The 18,848-nt window shown below is 35.3% G+C and overlaps 3 protein-coding genes and 1 long non-coding RNA gene across 6 annotated transcripts; 2 read left to right on the forward strand and 2 right to left on the reverse strand.

The window, feature by feature from the left end:
- Positions 1–3,608: 3,608 nt before the first annotated feature.
- Positions 3,609–8,505, reverse strand: LOC116017789 (cytochrome P450 CYP82D47-like). Its single transcript, XM_031258426.1, has 3 exons — positions 8,100–8,505; positions 5,119–5,744; positions 3,609–4,375 (listed from the first exon to the last, which is right to left on the reverse strand). The coding sequence occupies exons 1-3, from the start codon at positions 8,440–8,442 to the stop codon at positions 3,743–3,745; spliced, it is 1,602 nt and encodes a 533-aa protein (XP_031114286.1). The 5' UTR covers positions 8,443–8,505; the 3' UTR covers positions 3,609–3,742.
- Positions 8,506–10,483: 1,978 nt separating this feature from the next.
- LOC116017372 (GPI transamidase component PIG-T) lies at positions 10,484–13,989 on the forward strand. Its single transcript, XM_031257950.1, has 5 exons — positions 10,484–10,778; positions 11,312–12,571; positions 12,967–13,116; positions 13,209–13,389; positions 13,525–13,989. The coding sequence occupies exons 1-5, from the start codon at positions 10,566–10,568 to the stop codon at positions 13,716–13,718; spliced, it is 1,998 nt and encodes a 665-aa protein (XP_031113810.1). The 5' UTR covers positions 10,484–10,565; the 3' UTR covers positions 13,719–13,989.
- A 1,193-nt stretch (positions 13,990–15,182) lies between these two features.
- LOC116015637 (UBX domain-containing protein 1-like) lies at positions 15,183–18,714 on the forward strand. Of its 3 annotated transcripts, XM_031255772.1 has the most exons (11): positions 15,186–15,337; positions 15,527–15,604; positions 15,681–15,784; positions 16,336–16,406; positions 16,556–16,628; positions 17,072–17,139; positions 17,245–17,326; positions 17,401–17,448; positions 17,535–17,639; positions 17,789–17,908; positions 18,236–18,714. In XM_031255772.1, the coding sequence occupies exons 2-11, from the start codon at positions 15,559–15,561 to the stop codon at positions 18,416–18,418; spliced, it is 900 nt and encodes a 299-aa protein (XP_031111632.1). In that variant the 5' UTR covers positions 15,186–15,337; positions 15,527–15,558; the 3' UTR covers positions 18,419–18,714. The 3 variants fall into 3 exon arrangements, with proteins under 3 accessions (XP_031111631.1, XP_031111630.1, XP_031111632.1); XM_031255771.1 differs by having other exon boundaries at positions 15,183–15,604; positions 16,568–16,628; XM_031255770.1 differs by having other exon boundaries at positions 15,184–15,604.
- On the reverse strand, positions 17,301–18,240 carry LOC116015638. The gene is made up of 2 exons (XR_004097675.1): positions 18,051–18,240; positions 17,301–17,943 (listed from the first exon to the last, which is right to left on the reverse strand). It is a non-coding gene; the product is annotated as an uncharacterized LOC116015638 (long non-coding RNA).
- Positions 18,715–18,848: the final 134 nt, after the last annotated feature.

The raw sequence follows: 18,848 nt of genomic DNA on the forward strand, positions 1-18,848 counted from the left end.
TCACTCATGTCCACCTTTTTTGGTCGGAAGTTGACATCATCGAGTACTAAAGTGTAGAGTTCTTTGATGTTGGCCTCCAACTCCGACATCCACACATGCTTCAATTTCTCCAGTGTGTTGTTTGAGAGCAATTCCACTACCGTACTGAGTGAACGGCAACACTGCATGGTCGTAGCCCAAATACTTTCCTGCATATGCATCATAATGATACAAGTTTTTATCAATTAGTTAGAATTATAGGATTAATTTTAGGGTCACATAATGCATATTATTGGTTGATTATGGATCATTAGTTAGAATTACAGGATTAATTGGCCATTGTACGATCCAGTTTGAAAGTGTTACTTACCTGCACAACTAGGCGGGCGATCAGCAAGGATCTTGTCGTTAGTAGAGAAGCAATCTCTGGCGGTTTCCCAGCTGCTAATGATAACGGACGGCTGCATTCCGATCCGGACGGTGAATATAGGGCCGTATTTATCCGCCAGCGCTCCCAAAGTCCGAATCAGTGGTTCCTTGCCGGAGGTGGCCGATCAGCGGCCATGCGCCGGGGACTACCGGAGGTAACGGCGGCTTTGATGAATTGCTATTGCTATTACTTTTTCTTCCTCGCCATGAAGTGCAGAGTAACGCGAAGATGAATATCCCTGCTAGGGCTAAGGAATTGGAGACAATCCCAAGAAGCTCCATTATTGATGGGATTGAAGCTGGTAGATATTGCGTTATTTATATAGGGAAATAATGGTGATGTTGATGAGTAATTGATTAATTCCCAAACCATCAAACCATTATTCCTTGTTGCTCATGTAATCATATATGTTGGTGCTGATGTTGATGAAAAACATCTGATCTGTATCAAACCAACTTATTCCCTTGAGCTTTATAACCAAAATCCCTATAAAATAATTTTAACTTCCGGAAACATCTTTTAAGGAGGGTTGATTATAACACCCAAAATTTTACAAAACACTATCTATTTTCAACAATATTATTTGGACAATAATACCTCAAAAAATTATTTTACAATTATATATATATATATATTCATGTGCGATTATATCTTTCGGTGCGGTTGTGTGGTGATCAATGCTATTTAAAAAAAATTCTAAACTGATTGCACCTTAAACTTCTAATCTACGCACTTAAATTGGATTAATATAAATATGACTTTGTAGAGAAAATCTTATAAAGAATATTAGTTGTGTTTTGGAATTTCAAAAAAAAAAAGTGTCTCCTAAAGTTTCAGACTGACGCACCTTAAGTAGGAAACAATGCACCTTAAGAAGGTAAACCACGCACCTAAAGTCTTAGGCCAACGCACCTTAAGTTTCAGCAACTGACGCACCTTAAGCACACAAACCACGCACATTAAAAAGGAAAATCACACACCTTAAGAAGAAAAACATGCACCTTAAGCTTCAGGTTGACGAACCAGTTTCAACAACTACTCACCTTAAGCAAAAAATCACACACCTTAAGCAAAACAATCACACACCTTAAGCACAAAAACCACACACCTTAAGTACAAAAAACACGAACCTTAAGTTTCAAAAACTACTCACCTTATGTACACAATCAACGCACCTTAAGTACAAAAACCATGCACCTTGAGCACAAAAATACGCACATTAAGAAGGAAAAATGCACCTTAAATTTTGATATAAATGCAAAAATTGTCAAATTGTCCCCGCGTTTTTTTTTAATTATAAATTTTGGTAATTCTGGACGTTGATTTAAGCAAGATCAATGACTCAGATTTAACCGCACAACCGCATGGGAACTGAATTCTACACACACGTACACACTTCAACTTGTTGGGTAAATGAAAAAATTAGCAAGGGATATTACGGAATAAGTGTATATATGAGATTCGATGGGATATTATGGAGTAAGTGTATATGATGCAAAATGATGACATATTGAGGGAATTATAATGACGAAGTTAGTAGAATTAGTAGAATGATGGAATTAATAAGGATGGTGTTAGTATGATGATGAAGTGGCATTTTTGCATTATTTGACAGCAGTTTAGTATTTTGATCATATCTTAGTGTAGGAATATCCAAATTAAATAATTCTTGAATATATGGAAAGGTAATTTATAAGGCTACAACTTTCATGAAGACCACTAAGACATTAATAAAATGTATGATAGTAAAAAATGGCATGAAAGTCAGTGGTATCTTATTCTTCCAAGTGGTATGTTATTAACTATATTATCTAAAATTAGAAATAAATTCCCATTATGTATGGAGCATAATTGAAGACAAGGGGATGCCTGAAGATAAGATGCCAATTAAGAGATATTATAATTTTATATTTAAATTATTAGGAAATAATTACAGTTATATCCAAAACTCCACATATAATTACCCTAGTTCTATAACATATTTTTTTTGTTGGTAAATTCACCGTGACTTTCTCTGTCCGTTTAACGGTCCGGGTACACCCGCGTTCACTCTGGGAGGCACAGAAGCTAGTCTAGGGAGAATCATCACTTGTGGGAATTGAACTCGATTTCTCCCGAAATTCTTCTCCACAAAAAGAGCTCACTTGCTACTTGAGCTATATATAACATTCTCATCATCCAAAACCACTCAAATCTTCTCTCTCATAGTAGTTCTTCTCTTTTCTAACATGAAGAGAAACTCTCTATAATTTTCTCTATACTACATAGAAAGAGAAATGTAGGAATGAAGGAAAAATCTAAGCAATTTGGACATCTTGACTTCGAGGATAAGATTTATGTCTATCCAAAATTACTTTAGCCACAATAAAATCATTCTCCTACCTGTTTATATGCAAGTTTTATTTTATTATGATTATCGAAAAATTATATGATTATTGAACAATTTATGTTGTTTAATTTGAATATGATTGATTTATTTGATTTGATAAATATTTATACAATAATAAACGAAGGATTGGATATATATATATATATATATATATATATATATATATATATATATATATATATATAGAATTTTATTCAAATGTGGTCGCGCCCTTACGTGCGGCCGTGCGGTTTACACCACTCAATGTTAAGAAATGCACCACTCAATATTACGAAATATACCACTCAATTTGAGTGGTATATTTCGTAATATTGAGTGGTGCATTTCTTAACATTGAGTGGTGTAAACCGCACGGCCGCACGTAAGGGCGCGACCACACCTGAACATGACCCTATATATATATATATATATATATATATATATACACGCACATGAATCTGTTTGTTCTGTGCCATAAATCTTACTGGAACACATTTAAGAATTCATAGCTGTTCAATCTGTTCTGGAACAAGCAGAACCTGATGGCTTTGGAACAGCGCATTAAACATGTCTCTTGGTCTGTGGTTTCATCTTCAAACCCATCACAGCACAAAGAGGTTAACTTGCATATACTCTCCAAATTCAGTTTGTGCAGAACAATTATGTGGCACTAACATATATTATCATGCGCCTCTTTGAAACATTATATATTGATTTCCTTCGCCCTTTAGGCTATATCAAATTTGAGGTTCAAAGATAGTTGCTGGAAGGATTGGACTCACACCTGATTTTCCCTGACTTAGATGTGTGAGTGTAACTATGCTACTGACGTGAAAAAAATTGTTCAATGTACATAATATGTTGCGGCACTGAATATTTACTTAACAATTTAATGTACAACCTGTGGATCTCAAGAATTGTCTCTTATTAAAGGATTCTGAAATTTTTTTCCATCAAGTAGGAACTTACATTTCTCCATAGAATGAGGGTTGTAAGCGAGGAGTAACATGCACTTCTAATGGAGTTGCTCTAATAACCATAGTGGTGGCTTGACCTTCAAACATATCCACTGGCATATTCAAAGGTGCGGTGACATTGTATCCTTGGAGTAAACGACCAATGGAAAGATGTGCCACTTTTAATGCATACGAGATTCCAGGACAAGATCTTCTTCCAATTCCAAATGGAATGAACCCGAAATGCCTACTAGGAGTATCCATCTCTGCTTGACCTTCCAAGAACCTTTCTGGCAAGAACTTTTCAGGCTCTGGCCATACTTGTGGGTCTCGTTGTATCTTCCACACATTGGTGTACAAAATGGTCCCTTTTGGAATGGCGTAGCCACCAACAATGCACTCTTCTATGGCCCTGTGTGGAAATAGCATAGGCGCTGGTGGGTACAATCGCATGGCTTCTTTGACAGCAGCTTGGAGGTATGCCATGTTATCAATGTCATAATCTTCTACCCATCTCTCCTTGCCAACTATGGTATCTATCTCTTCTTGAATTTTATTCATTACATGGGGGTTGTTCAATAATATGGATAGTATCCATTCCAAATTAAGGCCTAAAGTGTCTGCACCATCTTCCAGCATACTCTGTACCAAAAGTAGGGATATTAGTAGCAGCATGAAATAATCCTAACTTGATTGAGTGCATAAAGTAATAATCCTAACTTGATTGAGTGCATAAAACATATGAAAATATGAAAAAATGACATTTTTTTCTTGGATTATCTTAATATCGTTTTCCCCGACCCTTTGATTATTCTCACAATGATTGTATTTTTTAGTACTTAATTAAAAGTATCTGAGACCAACAAATTCATGTCAACCAATAAATATAAACAATATAATGAGCGGAAATTATTATGGAAACTTAAGTGGGGAAAATAATGTTATCATTTGTTTAATTCAAACCCAGGAAATAAACAAGAAAATTCCTTGGATTTTAATTTTTGGATATGCAATTAGGGTTTTTTTTTTTTTTTTTTTTTTTTTTTGAGAATAGGATATGCAATTAGGGTTCTATTAACTAGAATCAAGGTTCTATTTTAACATTGGAAAATTTCTCTACATTTTAACATCGAAAGATTTAGTTATATTTCTAAAAATTTCTTCTTTTTTTTTTTTTAATTCTCAAAAAAAAAATTCTAATTTTTTAATTAAGCTTCTTGATGTTTTCCGAGAATAATTAACGAGTTTGGGTTAAACAAAAATACTTTCTAAGTGTGAAATTAAATAATATATGTGCCCATTATCAAGGGAAAATCAATCATATCATTAATTAAGGTAGAAAAATTGTCATTTTCCCTTCAACTTAAAATGGAAGGTGTACATACCAGTGATGCTGCCTTGATGATTGTATCGCGTGTATAAGAATGACCACCGGATAGGAATTTATCATCCATCACTGAAAGCATGACGTCAATGAAGTCTCGATCGTCGTTGTCTCCCTTCATCTCCCGCCTTTTGACATGATCTTCAATCCAATTCTGAAGAATATCATCCATGACTTTCGAGACTCGCTTCATGGACGCAATTTGACCGCCAAAATCCAACCACCTAACCAACCCAATCGGAAAAAATGCATCCCCGGGAACAAATTCCCCCATAAGACACATAATTTCCTTGAACACCTTAGTCAAACATCGCCCCTCCTCATCCGCGCTGTCGTTCGACCTGTACTTGTATCTCCTACCTCCGATCAGCTTCACGATCATGTTCAAGGTCAAATGTCCGAACCACTCACTCATGTCCACCTTTCTTGCTCGGAAGTCGACATCATCTCGTACTAAAGTGTAGAGTTCTTTGATGTTGGTCTCTAACTCCGACATCCACACAGGTTTCAGTTTCTCCAGTGTGTTGTTTGAGAGCAATTCCACCACCACTAGCTTGCGCATGTTGCGCCAGTATTGACCGTGAAGACTGAACGGCAACACTGCATAGTCGTACCCCAAATACTTCCCTGCATATATATATGCATCGTAATGAAAGTTAGCTAGAATTACAGTTGGGATCGATTATATTTTAGGGATATATATTGTTGACGCAAATGATATATATATTTTTGAATGTGTACTTTGAGTGAAGTCTGCATTGTAAGATCACAAGATAAACTTGAAATCTTATAATTATCAAGACTAAAGTAGGCAATCACAAATTATTCAGTCCCACTGTCTCTGATGTATTTCTCTTATATTTCTTTCATACTCTTTCTACTCAACTTAAATCTTTCTTCTGCGGTTTTCCCTGCAAGTTTGTGTGGACGTACTCAAACCGAAGCCTATCAATATCATAAACATATCCTAAGTGCTTTGGTTGATATATACAAGTTTAAACATATTCGGGTAAATAATTCCAACCCTTGAAGCTGAAAAAGCCAATTGATGGCTTCGTCAAATTAACCATAGCATTTGTAGAAGACTAGAAAGTAACCGATCGACTCAGACGCTTGGTCAAATCAGTCACCTTCTCGATCAATTATCATAATGACATCAAAATTTGTTACAAACTATATATCCAATTTTCCTGCTGTTATAATATTAAGCCAAAGCACATGGTGAATGCCACGAAGAATAATCGCATTTGTAATAGGGTCACATTTGTGTGATAATATCTTATGGATCTTTATCTGTGAGCGGGTCGATCGGGTCATCAATCAATATGAAAATGTAATACTTATATTGAAAAATGTAATATTAATCATGAATAAAGTTTTTGTTACTTATAAGGGAAAGAAAAAGTATGTTAGGTCAAAATTTTTAGATTTTGATGTAAAATTATTACATTTTTCATTAAGGTTGTGTTTGGACAGCAGGAAAATGACTTCTGGAAAATGGGTCCATAAAACATTTTCCTTTCCCGTGTTTGGTTGCATTCTAGAAAATTGTCTTGATGTGTTTGGTTCATTTTCTAGAAAATGAGCATAATTATTTTTAATTTTAAATATTTAAAATATACAATGCTGGTGGTGGATGTGGTGGGGTAGTAGGTGGAGGTGACGACGACGGGGTGATTGGTTGCTCCACTGCTACAAACGGAAAATGACTTCCCAAAAAAAAAGGGAAGTCATTTTCCTTAAAATGTTAGCTATTTTCCATTGACAAACTCATTGTTTTCTATTGACTTTAAATTTTCCTTGTTGCCAAACACTGAAACCCGGAAAATGATTTCCATAAATCATTTTTCGGGTTTCCAAATACACCCTAAAAGTATTATATTTGTCCTTGTAATGTTGGCAAATGTTTGTTATATTTTTATCAAAAGTATTGCGTTTTCCCATATGAGTAATAAACACTAATTTATTTCCTATTAATATTACATTTTTATAACGCAATGGAGTAGCTCAAGTGACAATTGAGATGTACATTTACCAAAAAAGAAATGATTATATTTTTATCTTGACCTAACCGATCTCACAGAATGATTTATGAGACGGTAGTTTTTGGCTTTGTAATAAATTATTAATAATATAACCACAAGAAAATCCATACTTCATTAAGACAATAATACACTCTTTTTTCTGGTAGACCCGAACTACCAATACTCTAATCACCCTTCTGTTTTCTTCAATTCCTTAATTAGGAGTATACTTTGACTCGAACCCAACCCTACTGAGATTGCATCATATAATTATAGCATGTACTTTGTCTCAATTAAAAGTCTAAGCTGATATAGTTAAATTACATATTTATGTTTATATATTATATGCTCAATATGTCCTCTTACGTGTGCTTACTTTTTTTTACCTTTGACATGAGATTGGTTCTGGAACCAAATTGAAGCATTTACTTCATCTCAATTGAAAGTCTAAACTGATATAGTTGGATTACACATTTATATTTATATATGAGTTAATTTCATTTTTTGTCCTAGATTTATAGGTAACAATTCACTTTTAGTTTTTTTTTTTTTATTCAAAATGTCCACTTTTAGTCCTAGTATTATTGTGACGTGATTATTTTTATCCTCTATCAACAAAACAGTTAAAATATTGTTAAATACACAAAGGCATTCCGGTCTTCAATTATATATATATATTTTTTAAAAAAAACATAAAAATATAGTGGGTCAACCTACTTTGTATAAAAAAAATATCTAAATGTCCTTATATTTAAAGAGATTTCAACGATTTTAATGACAGACGACCAAAAATGATCATGTCACAAAAATACTAGGATTAAATAAATATGTTCTAATAAAAAATGACTAAAAATGAATTGAGAATTATAAATTTAGGACAAAAATAAAATAAAATTTTTATATATTATATGCTCAACACATGTAACCGCGTTAATACAATCCAGTTTGAAGGTGTTACCTGCACAATTCGGCGGGCGATCAGCAAGGAGCTTGTCGTTGGTAGAGAAGCAATCTCTGGCGGTTTCCCAGCTGTTAATGACGACGGACGGTTGCATCCCGATCCGGACGGTGAATATAGGGCCGTATTTATCCGCCATCGCTCCGAAAGTCCGAAACAGTGGTTCCTTGCCGGAGGTGAGCTGCCGGAAGTGGCCAATCACCGGCCATGCACCGGAGACTACCGGAGGTAACGGCTTTGATGAATTGCCATTCTTTCTTATTCTTCTTTGCCATGAAGTGTAGAGTACTGCGAAGATGAAGAGCCCTGCTATGGCTAAGGAATTAGAGACAAGAAGCTCCATTATTCGTTGGTTCTTTTTTTTTAAAGACAATTATTGGTTGGTTCTTTGAGTTCAATTCCTCGGATGAGTATATATTAAATGCTGGATGAGTCTATATTAAATGCTTTTAACTTACGGAGTATTTGTTTGACTGCCACTGACTAAACCTCTTGGGCTATCTATCTTAAATAAAAAAAAAAAGAATAAAAATAAAAAAAAAATCCTCTTGGGCTATCCTTATGACTAAGTAAACCCCTTTAAAGATGATGTGTAAGCTTATGTGAATTTTTTTATTTTTATTTTTTGTTTTATTTTGTTAGCTTATTTGGTTTGCAAGTTTGCAATGGACTATATTTCTTTATTTTATTTGTTATTTTATTATTATATCTATAATATATAAAAGGTAAGGATGACTACTTTTGAAAGTGGAGAGTATTGTAGGGATGTAAAGAGAATAGTCGAGAATTTACAAATTTGATGATGTGGAAGTGAAATCCACTTTTGAAAGTGAGAGAGTATTACAGTGATAAGTATAGACTTTATGTAACCGTCTGTAATATTAAACTTGTGATCTTCAGATACGAAAATGATGCTCTACTAACTTATTAATTTTGTGGGGATAAAATTTTATTATGTTGATATAGATAATGAGAGTTATGAAAGTGGCGTGTTAAGTTTCTTGTCGTGTCACATATTGTGTTATATAATAGAGAAATTATAAAAAGCTAGTTTTAGTCTTGACTCTTGATTTGTTTGATTCTGTTTGAACTTTGAAGTGAATTATTTTAATTTAGTGATGATTATCCTACGACCTACAAATATATTTATTTTTATAATGGAGAGACTTTTGTTTTTGATGAGATATCTTGTTTAAAATGTTGTGAATTAATTTAGATGTACTTTGTCAGAGAACTTGGTTTAGTGGCACCCGATTGCACCCTCACATGGAAGGAGTTGAGTTTAAGTCCCAGTGGATGCGATTTTGACTCTTTGATTATGCTATGGACCAGGGTCCCCCTTGCAAGGTGGACCTAAATCCATGTCCATTCAAAAATTGTGTTATACTATCGAATATAGAGTCCTGAAATTGTAAACATAGAGTTTTGTAAATGAGAATATAGAGTTCAAAGTTGTGAACATAGAGTTCTACATTTATGAATATAGAGTTCTAAAATTGTCTTGTTGTTCATATTTTTAAATTTAAATTTTTAGTGAAAATAAATATATAATTATGTGCGCAAGAAAATAGGCTAGGAAATTTTTGAATTTTCAAATCTAACCGAATCAAAATCTGAGCCAAAACTAAACTATTTCAAAGTAAATCGAAATAAAACCGATCTAAAATTTAAAATCGAATGATTTCATTTTTAAAAAATCAAAACCAAACTAAACCTGAAAAAAAAAAAAAAAAGTTGAATTGAAAACCGAAACATACACCCCTACCAACCTTATCGACTAAGAGTCTAATATGGCGTCGCAGAGTCGAAGGTGTGAATCATTGAACCATGGTGGAGTGTAGTGGTTCAATAATTTGGTAGTGGTGGCCCTGGTGGCCGACATAGAATTTTCTCAAAATAATTAAAATCAAGTAAAATTATGAGCAATATCTCGCTACCTAGTACCTAGGCCTAGCCAATTATTATTGCATAGACCATGAGCTGTGTGGAGCATAAATAAAAAGTACATTTTTAATATACTAAAAATACATTATTTTATATATATTATCAAATAATATACATTTAATATAAAAACAATATATTTTTAGTATAATAAAAATGTACCTTTTTTTTTTGGTGCACAATAAAAATGTACCTTATATTAATGGTCCACACAACTATATAGAACATCGTCCACACAATAATTTGCTGGCCCCAGCTAGGGTTAATGGGCCTTTTGCCCATTTGTAATATGCTTTGCGAAATGTTGAACTAAAGATTTTTTTGAGCCCAATAAATTCCCATAATAGCCCAAACCAAAAAGATTAATGGGCCACTAAATATCAACAGTTGGGCCCAGTTCTGCAAAACTCAAACCTGGATCTTGTTCTTTTCGTCCACCGGTTGAAGCTTCAATGGCGGAACATCTTTCATCCTCCATACTCGCAACACTAAAATCATAGCTAAATCTCACTTAAATGCAGTCAGATGGTTAGGTTAAAGCTAATCTTTCTATTGATTACGCTCCTTTTGAGCTCCAAATCAACGATTGGAAAGGAGGAAGAGTTCTCAGAAGCACTGCTGTTGAGGCCTTTGCCTGATCGCAAAGTGCTTTCTCATTTTCACTTTGAAAGCAAAGTTCCCCCAACTCACACTCATGGCCGTCATCACCATCTTTTCCCCAAATCAATTTATCAACTGGTAAGGCCTATTCATTTATTTACTCCGCAGATCATATTCTGTTTTGGTAGTGGTTAATTTTAATGCGTTTCTCTACTTCATTTTTATTTTCTTATTTTCGCATAGTAGTTTAGTCTCAGGAACTTTTGTTTTCGTTCTTTTGCATAATTTGTTACTCAGTTGCATGTTGTGGGAGCTGACGAGGTGTAGTTGTAGCAACGTTGGATGTTTGAAGTTTGTAGAACTGTGGATGTCAGTTCTAGTGTTTCTTACGTGAGCAATCAATTGCTGATACTTTATGAAGCTCGGAAACTGAAATTGGATCAGATTCCAGGAAAAAAAAAAAAAAATCTTTTTGAGGACTCTTGTTCAATTGAAATTCAGTATTTTGCTTTCTTCTTCTGGAATGTTTGTTTGTTTACTTTCTTTTGTTGATATTTATGTTTTTTCTTGGCCCTTGTGTGGGATTAGAGCTTTAATTTACAGTTTAGTCTTAATACCGGTTGAATCATTCATAGATTGTAGCTGATAACTAGTCTTGCTCTACATTTTAGGTACACAAATTTCGCATACGAGAAATGGATTTGTCTTTCACCCAAGGTAGGTGGAACTATGAACAATGGGGTGGGTACGATCCAATTGCGAGCAACAATGCAAAGCCTCCTGGAGTTGAACTCTGGGCTGTTTTTGATGTCCCTCAAGATCAGGTTGATGCTTCCTGGAAAAACTTAACGCATGCTCTTTCTGGCCTCTTTTGTGCTTCTGTTAACTTCTTGGAGTCTTCAACTGCTTATGCTGCTCCTCAGTGGAGCTTCCGGTCTGTTGTTGGAAACTTGAGATATGGTACATTACCCCGTGAGGCTGTTTGCACTGAGAACCTCACTCCCTGGTTAAAGTTGCTTCCTTGTCGAGATAAAGCTGGAATTGCTGCATTAATGGACAGACCATCTATCTACAAAGGATTTTATCACTCTCAAAGATTGCACTTGATTTCAGATGAGTTTAGTTTAGATGCATCAAGTTCTGGAGTAGTGCTTGAACAAACTCTGACAACTGTCCTTCAACCAAATACTTTTGGATCTAGCTTGAATTCTTTTGATGGGTCAATAGTACAACCTAGCTGGTCTCTTAGCTCATTGTTTGGAAGGAAAGTTAGTGAAAGATGTTCTCTTTCCAAGTCTAGTAATGTGTATGTCCATCTTGACAAGAATTTAGTATCAAAGTTGAAGACTCTATGGAAGAAAGATGGTATATCTGATGATGTTGATGTGACCTCTGAAGGTTCATGGAAAAACCCAAGCTTTGAAATGTCCATACCTCCTGCCAGGGTAATCAAAGAAGTCTATACCTCATCCAAAGAGGAGAAATCCATTCTATGTGAATTTTCAATTGAACATTACAGCCAATCCAGACCATTTGATTTGGGATTCAGGTGGAAGCTACCTGTACTGTGGTCAAGTCATTTGGCACCCTTGCATGCAAGCAGGTTCCTAATGGGAAGTGGGAATGAACGGGGTGCTATAGCCATCTCTTTAAAGGCCACAGGAATGAGTGACAATACACAAAGTGCTACTAGCAGTGAAGGAAGATGCTTCTTGCGGGTCAATATTTTCCAAGTTGTTCCATGGTATGTGAAGGTGTATTATCATACACTTAAAATTTTTCTGGATGGACATGCCAAATCTACAGCAGATATTGTTGAGAAAATGCGAGTTTCACCTTCTGAAGACAAGGTTTCGCCAGGACTAATGGAAATTACTCTGAGATTAGCCTGTGATGTGAACTCAGCTACATTGACTCTGGAGTTTGACAAGGTATGCAGAATCCATATGAGCAATTTCTCTCCAAATCATTATTAAAATTGAAATCTCAATGCATGAAATTGATATTGCTAAATAAGCATAAGAAGCTGTTGTAAATTTTCGTTGAAAAACTGGAGTATGTCGCTCTATTGCCAATATGCCTAGCGTTAAATCCTTCTGCTAGTAAACTCAGTCAACTTGTAAATAGCATGAATCTTTCATTGAATGATGCCAGGGTAATTTTAGAAGTACAAGGAAATCATATCATTTAAAGTTCTAAGAAATCTTTACCTTTTATGATCTGAGAAACTTGGACCTCATATTTCATTGTGAGCATGTATTAAAAATGTTTCCTTCGGTGTCACCCAATTCCTGATGTGATTCCATTGCTTGGTATTCCTTTGCAGGGGTTTCTGCACATTGATGAATATCCTCCTGATGCTAATCAGGGGTTTGACATCCCATCAGCTGTAATTAGTTTTCCTGAGTTCAAAACAAGTTTGCATCTAGTCAAGGATAGCTCTGCCAACACATTGCCTATTTTATCTAAACTGCAGGTACTTATTTGTTTCAGAAAAGAATATTAAGAATTGATAAAGAATGTATCTTGTCCAGTTTCTTGTCATTAACAATCCGGATTATTTTACAGGATGAAAGCCCCGTTCTTTCCTACACAGAAGTATTACTTGTTCCTTTGACAACACCTGATTTTAGCATGCCGTACAATGTCATCACAATTACATGCACAGTTTTTGCTTTATACTTTGGGTCGCTGCTCAATGCACTCCGAAGGCGTGCCGGTGAAGAGGAACGGTTATTGAAAAGTAAAGGTAACACTTACTGAGAGAATTAATCCATTAATTTAGATACTTGACACTTCCATACTTGAGTTTATACACCGTGAGGCCATTCAAAAATTTTCTTTTTCTCGAGGGTAATCACTCATGGTGTATCTTTCCTTGCAGCCTCGAAGGGGACCGGTCGTTTAACTTTGTTAGTATCCAAATTGTCTGCTAAATTGAGGGGAAAACCATGGAATCCTCCCAACCCAGCCTCTTCATCATCATCATCATCTTCATCTTTCTTGAGTTCTAAGCTGATTATAAAGGTCATAATTATAGCCTGCATTGCTGCTGGTTGGCAGTACTTCTCGGAATGACATCTTGAGGAGCAGCTTATGAAAGCCATTTGTGTAAAATGACATACAGAACAGCTATGAAAGCCATATCTGTACAATGTGCCCAGAGTACCACTGTTTAAAATGTGACTTCAATTTTGTACCATTTAGTTACAGACATTGACTGCATGATTCTACATTGAGTTGTTAGTATTTATTGACTTGAAGATGCTAACTTAAATCAATAGGCACATGGAAGATTGGATTTGTGTTAAATGCTTTGGATAATGATTATGGATTCTAGATCTCTCAATCACTTTGGTAATATGAGAGAGTATAAGAGAGTATACGAGTTTCGACCCCTCACTCAATATAATGAACTACTTATTTATACATGATTTAAAGATCTATTTGTCATAGAGCTACTAATGGGAGCTTAACACGTGTAACAGAGAGTATCAATGTCAATGGATTTTTTATGGTTTTTAGAATAGTGTAAAATGATGTGGAGGGAAAGAGAAGAAAAAGAGATATTGCATATTATCTTCCTGAAAATTCATGGTTTTTTGTGGACTCTAGTGAGAGAAACATAAGAAATTGTGTGCATTCTGTGCGCGTTTCGCCACGTGTAGCGGGCTGGCGCGTTGGGAATTTTTTTTTATTACTCGGAATGCTTTTTTCCTTTGTTTTTTTCATCTTTTTTCTTATTCTCTCTCCCTCCTCTCTCTCTTACTTGGCTTCTTAAATATTGTGCAAAAAACCAGTTAGTGTGGATGCTTTAATAAAGATGTCGCCTTTGAGCAAGAATCTAGGGTGGTTGATATCTCTAGCACGAATGAACGTCTAAGATTCGACAAACTAATTTGTTTACTCTTGCAATAAGGAACTCAATTCCATTAATAGTTGTGACGTGACTAAATAAAAAGGACAGAATAATCAAGAACATAATTTGTCAAATCACCTCATGGATTTGAAGGAACTGCATGTGATTAATTATGGGAAGTTATAACAAGATCATAACAGTTGAGGGAATGATTTGTGCTTGGATCAGCGGACAATAGCCCGCCTTCTGAGGCCCAATATGGCGAATCCTTACGCGGCCGGAGAAGGTATTTTGAATTTGATTCTAAAATGTTATAAAAAAAAATAAACCAGCAAAGAAGACAAACACGGGTGTGTGTGGTGTTGTAGTAAAAAAGGTAACACTTCCTCAAAGAGGAGTGTTAGCTTTTATTATTTTTTTACGGAATGTCTGATGATTATTCTAATGATCATCTTTTATTGATAACTAACTAGATTTCAATGATTAGTTAGTTATTAGAATGATCAATTTTCAATCATTATTAGAATGATCAACTTTTATTTTAAAATAATAATGATTAGTTAATTATTAATGTTAGGAATTATTAGTTATTGATGATTAATTGATGATTAGATGGTTATAATGAAAGAATAGGAAATGTTTCGCGCGCTTTTGATATTGTTTTCCCTTCTTCCCAATTCAAATTTGTGGGTACTGACGAAGCAAAAATGCAGAATCTATCAAACCAGAAGCTTAAGGATTGGGGCAAAGAATCGGAATCTCTGATGGCTTCCGGTGGCGTTTTCTTCCCTCCTGGAACTCCTCGCGACAGGTTTCTCCGGAAGTCCGTAGAACCAGCGTATAATCCTCTAACCTCTTTCCTATACCAGTTCAAATCTCATAGCGAGATTCTATATAAAGAACGGATCCGGTTTCATTTTAATTTCAACTGTTTCTTTTGCTTGGGCGTTATATTTTGTGAAATAATATATAAGTTTTACTGTTTTCATTTCGGTTTGTCAAACTTCGGGAATGGATGCTTTGCAAGTTAACTATGGATTACTTAGTGAACTTGAATTCATGGGATTCTCCGAGAGCCGAGCCAAGAAGGCGCTTCAATCTTCTGGTTAGTTCATAAGATTTAGCTCTGAGTTTCTTTGTGCTTCATGACCTTCCTTTTTAAAATTAAGAATTAAATTCAGGTAATTCGAGTATTGAAGCTGCTATAAATTGGCTTATTGATCATGAGAATGACCCGGATGATGATCAGAAAAGCCCAGATGATGATCAGGATGACCCGACCGAGGTGTGTTGCTTAATCCCAGTCACTATGCATTTAGTTTTCGATCTTCAAGTAGTTTTCTCTGTTGCTATTGGGATTTTGTTTTGATTACTTTGGGAAAATGACTAATCTTCAAGGATTTGTTGTTATAACTTTTGAGTTTCGATATATAATAATGGCAGATAGAGTCAATTTGCAGTTATGCTTTTTTGGGCAACAATTGGCTTCTAGAGTACAAGCTTCTAGTTTTTCTTTCATTGCTTATTCAAGTTTTTTTGGATGACGTTGTGAAAGGACCACAAGGAGGTAAACTAACCTAGGTTTCCCGCTCAAACTAAGAAGGCCAATAGACCGCTCCCACTAGGAGTTGAACTTAGAATGTTGTGGTTACCAAACCAATAGTTGACTATCTTGGCTATTCAGTTTTAACCTATAGTAGTTCAGATTTCAGAATTACTTTTGCACCAAACTCAAATAATACTTAACAATCTCAATTGCTATATACTGTGTTACTTTTCCTCTTCATGGTTTTGTGTACAACTGTGAACAACACTGAGTGTGGAAATTGCATTCAGGTCCCAGTGATTATTGATATTGAAGGTCCTTCGATTTCTGAAGAAGTAGAGTCTAGATCACAGGGACTAAGGTCTGCTTCTACCTTTTTTGTTCATGAAGGAACTCTTGAATGTTTTCCCCTTCAAGCACTCAAATTAGATGTATATTTCCATTCATTATACTTATTTTTTCTATTGGTCTTCCGTGGTTAAACATTTCTGATTCTTATCAAATTTCTAGCTCTCCTGATAGGGATAGAGCGCGCAGTAAAATGGAAGAGGAAGCGAAAAAGCTAGAAAGAGAAAGGGAAAAGGTTATGTCCCATATTGATCATATCCTCAGCATCTATCGCCTAGCATACTGCATGTTTTCTCTACATTATTCCTTCCCGTTTACCTTCATTACTTGGTGATAAATGCCTTTAAGCCTTTCTTTCACTCAGCAGTTCCATTAAGATCTTGTAAGTATTAGCATATCACCCTCTATTGTAGCAAAACAGCTCTTTGAGTGGGATGTTTCTCTCTTTCTGTATAGAAGACGGGTAAAATTAAACTCTTTCTATGTGCAGCAATAAAATAACGAAGTTTTCTGGAACCTATTGCAAATAGGAAAATTATACTCCATAAAAGGAAGATGTAATTTGAACTTGGTTTCATAATCAAGAATTTATGGAGTTCCATGGTTGCATTGGAGCTAAGAGTTTATGTTTGTGTTAAGAGAGAGATCATATTATTTAATTGAGTTCTTGGACTCTAGGAAAGAATTCAATCTGGTAAGGAGTTGTTAATGGCAAAGCGAAGGGCAGAAGAAACTGAAAGAGAACGGTAATTTTTCAACTTGCTACTTTTGTATCACAACGGAGTTCTTTGTTATTTCATTTTCAGACTCATAGTGAGTGTTTGTAACTAAATCACATGGTACTATATCAGCTTTATAGCACAACGGAAGAAAGACAAAGAGGAAGAAAGAAGGGCAAGAGATAGAGTTCGACAGAAGTTGCTGCAGGATAAGGTATATACCTCAAGTTTCTTTTCAATCTAATATTTGTTCTAACCATTGTACACCACAAATGTATGTTCTAATAGGCAGAAAGAATGGGGATACATGGCGCATCCTTGATGAACGAAGAGAAGGTAGTACTTTTTGCACTATATCCTCTGGCTTCTAAGAACTTCAGTCCTAAAACCTGTGCTAATCTCATTAATCTTCTGTCAATCAGAGACAGAACCCATTAGTGACCAAGTCTGCTCCCTTGCCTGATTATTCTGCTCAGAGGACAGAGCTCATGAGAGAATGTCTGAGATCTCTTAGGCGTCAATACAAGGTAGATGCTGCTCTTTTTTACGTAGTGTATATTAGTATGCAATCCAAAAAATTTGTAAGAATCTCTTCTAGGCTCATTTTTGTGCACTTTTGAATCATATCAGCAAGTCCATTTTGTGTAATCTAATCTTCAAATGCCATGTGTGGCAGGAAGATGATACCAAGGTGAAAAGGGCATTCCAAACACTTCTAATATATTGCAGAAATGTGGTCAATAATCCTAATGAAGAAAAGTTCAGGAAGATCAGGCTAAGGAATCCAGCCTTTCAGGTGAACCCCAAGCATTCCAGTCTCTCAACATTTACCTATTTTCACATTCCACGTTTGTTAGGAAAAATATCTGTGATACATGAAAGGAATCAAAAACACTTTAGGCATGTATTAAATACAACAACTACAAGGCGGGATTTACCTGATGCACACTCTTGTGTAGTGGCTACGAGTTTCCCTCCTCATCCAAAATACAACAACGTACACAACTTCACAACACTCAAAACTATTATTTAAGTTCCCGGTAGCATGACTGAAACTTTAATCAACCATTATTATTATAAATTTCCAAGGATGTTAATGCCATTGCTCATGATCTGGTGACAGGCCAGAGTTGGATTTTGCAGGGAAGGCATTCAGTTTCTTGAGCTCTGTGGGTTTGAAAGAGTTGGAGGAGATCAGTTCTTGTTCTTGCCCAGAGAAAAGCTTGACATGGCAGTGCTGAAGTCTGCTGGGATTGTATTGCACTCTGCTATAACCAACCCCTTCTTTGGGCTTCTCTCAAAGTAAGTGAAGATCAAGACTGTCAATGATTGCTCAACTTTTCAGACAAAGTGGAATACAGCATATATAGTGCAGAAGATTGATAATTTAGAATGTAATGAGGTTTCAAAGTCATGGTGTAGCATGTGGAAGGAATCCACACCTTACTAAGATCTCTTCATATCTCAAATGCCAAATGCTTTATTCCTTTTGAGTGGATCTCGTCCTAACCACTAGTTTTAAAGTTATAATTGTCCCAAAGCACACTTTCAGATAATGATTGTGATTTTTTTCGTAAATTAAAGAGTTATAATTGTCCCAAACTACTTTGAATTGATTGAGAATTAGGCTGGATCTGCTTGGCCTATTGGCCGGTGACCTCTAATAACTGTTATGCGCAATAGAAAATTAGAATTTGTTAAAATTCACAAGAAAATATAATTATTAGTAATAGGAT

This window comes from Ipomoea triloba, chromosome 4 (assembly GCF_003576645.1).
Source record: "Ipomoea triloba cultivar NCNSP0323 chromosome 4, ASM357664v1".
Lineage (NCBI taxonomy): Eukaryota > Viridiplantae > Streptophyta > Magnoliopsida > Solanales > Convolvulaceae > Ipomoea > Ipomoea triloba.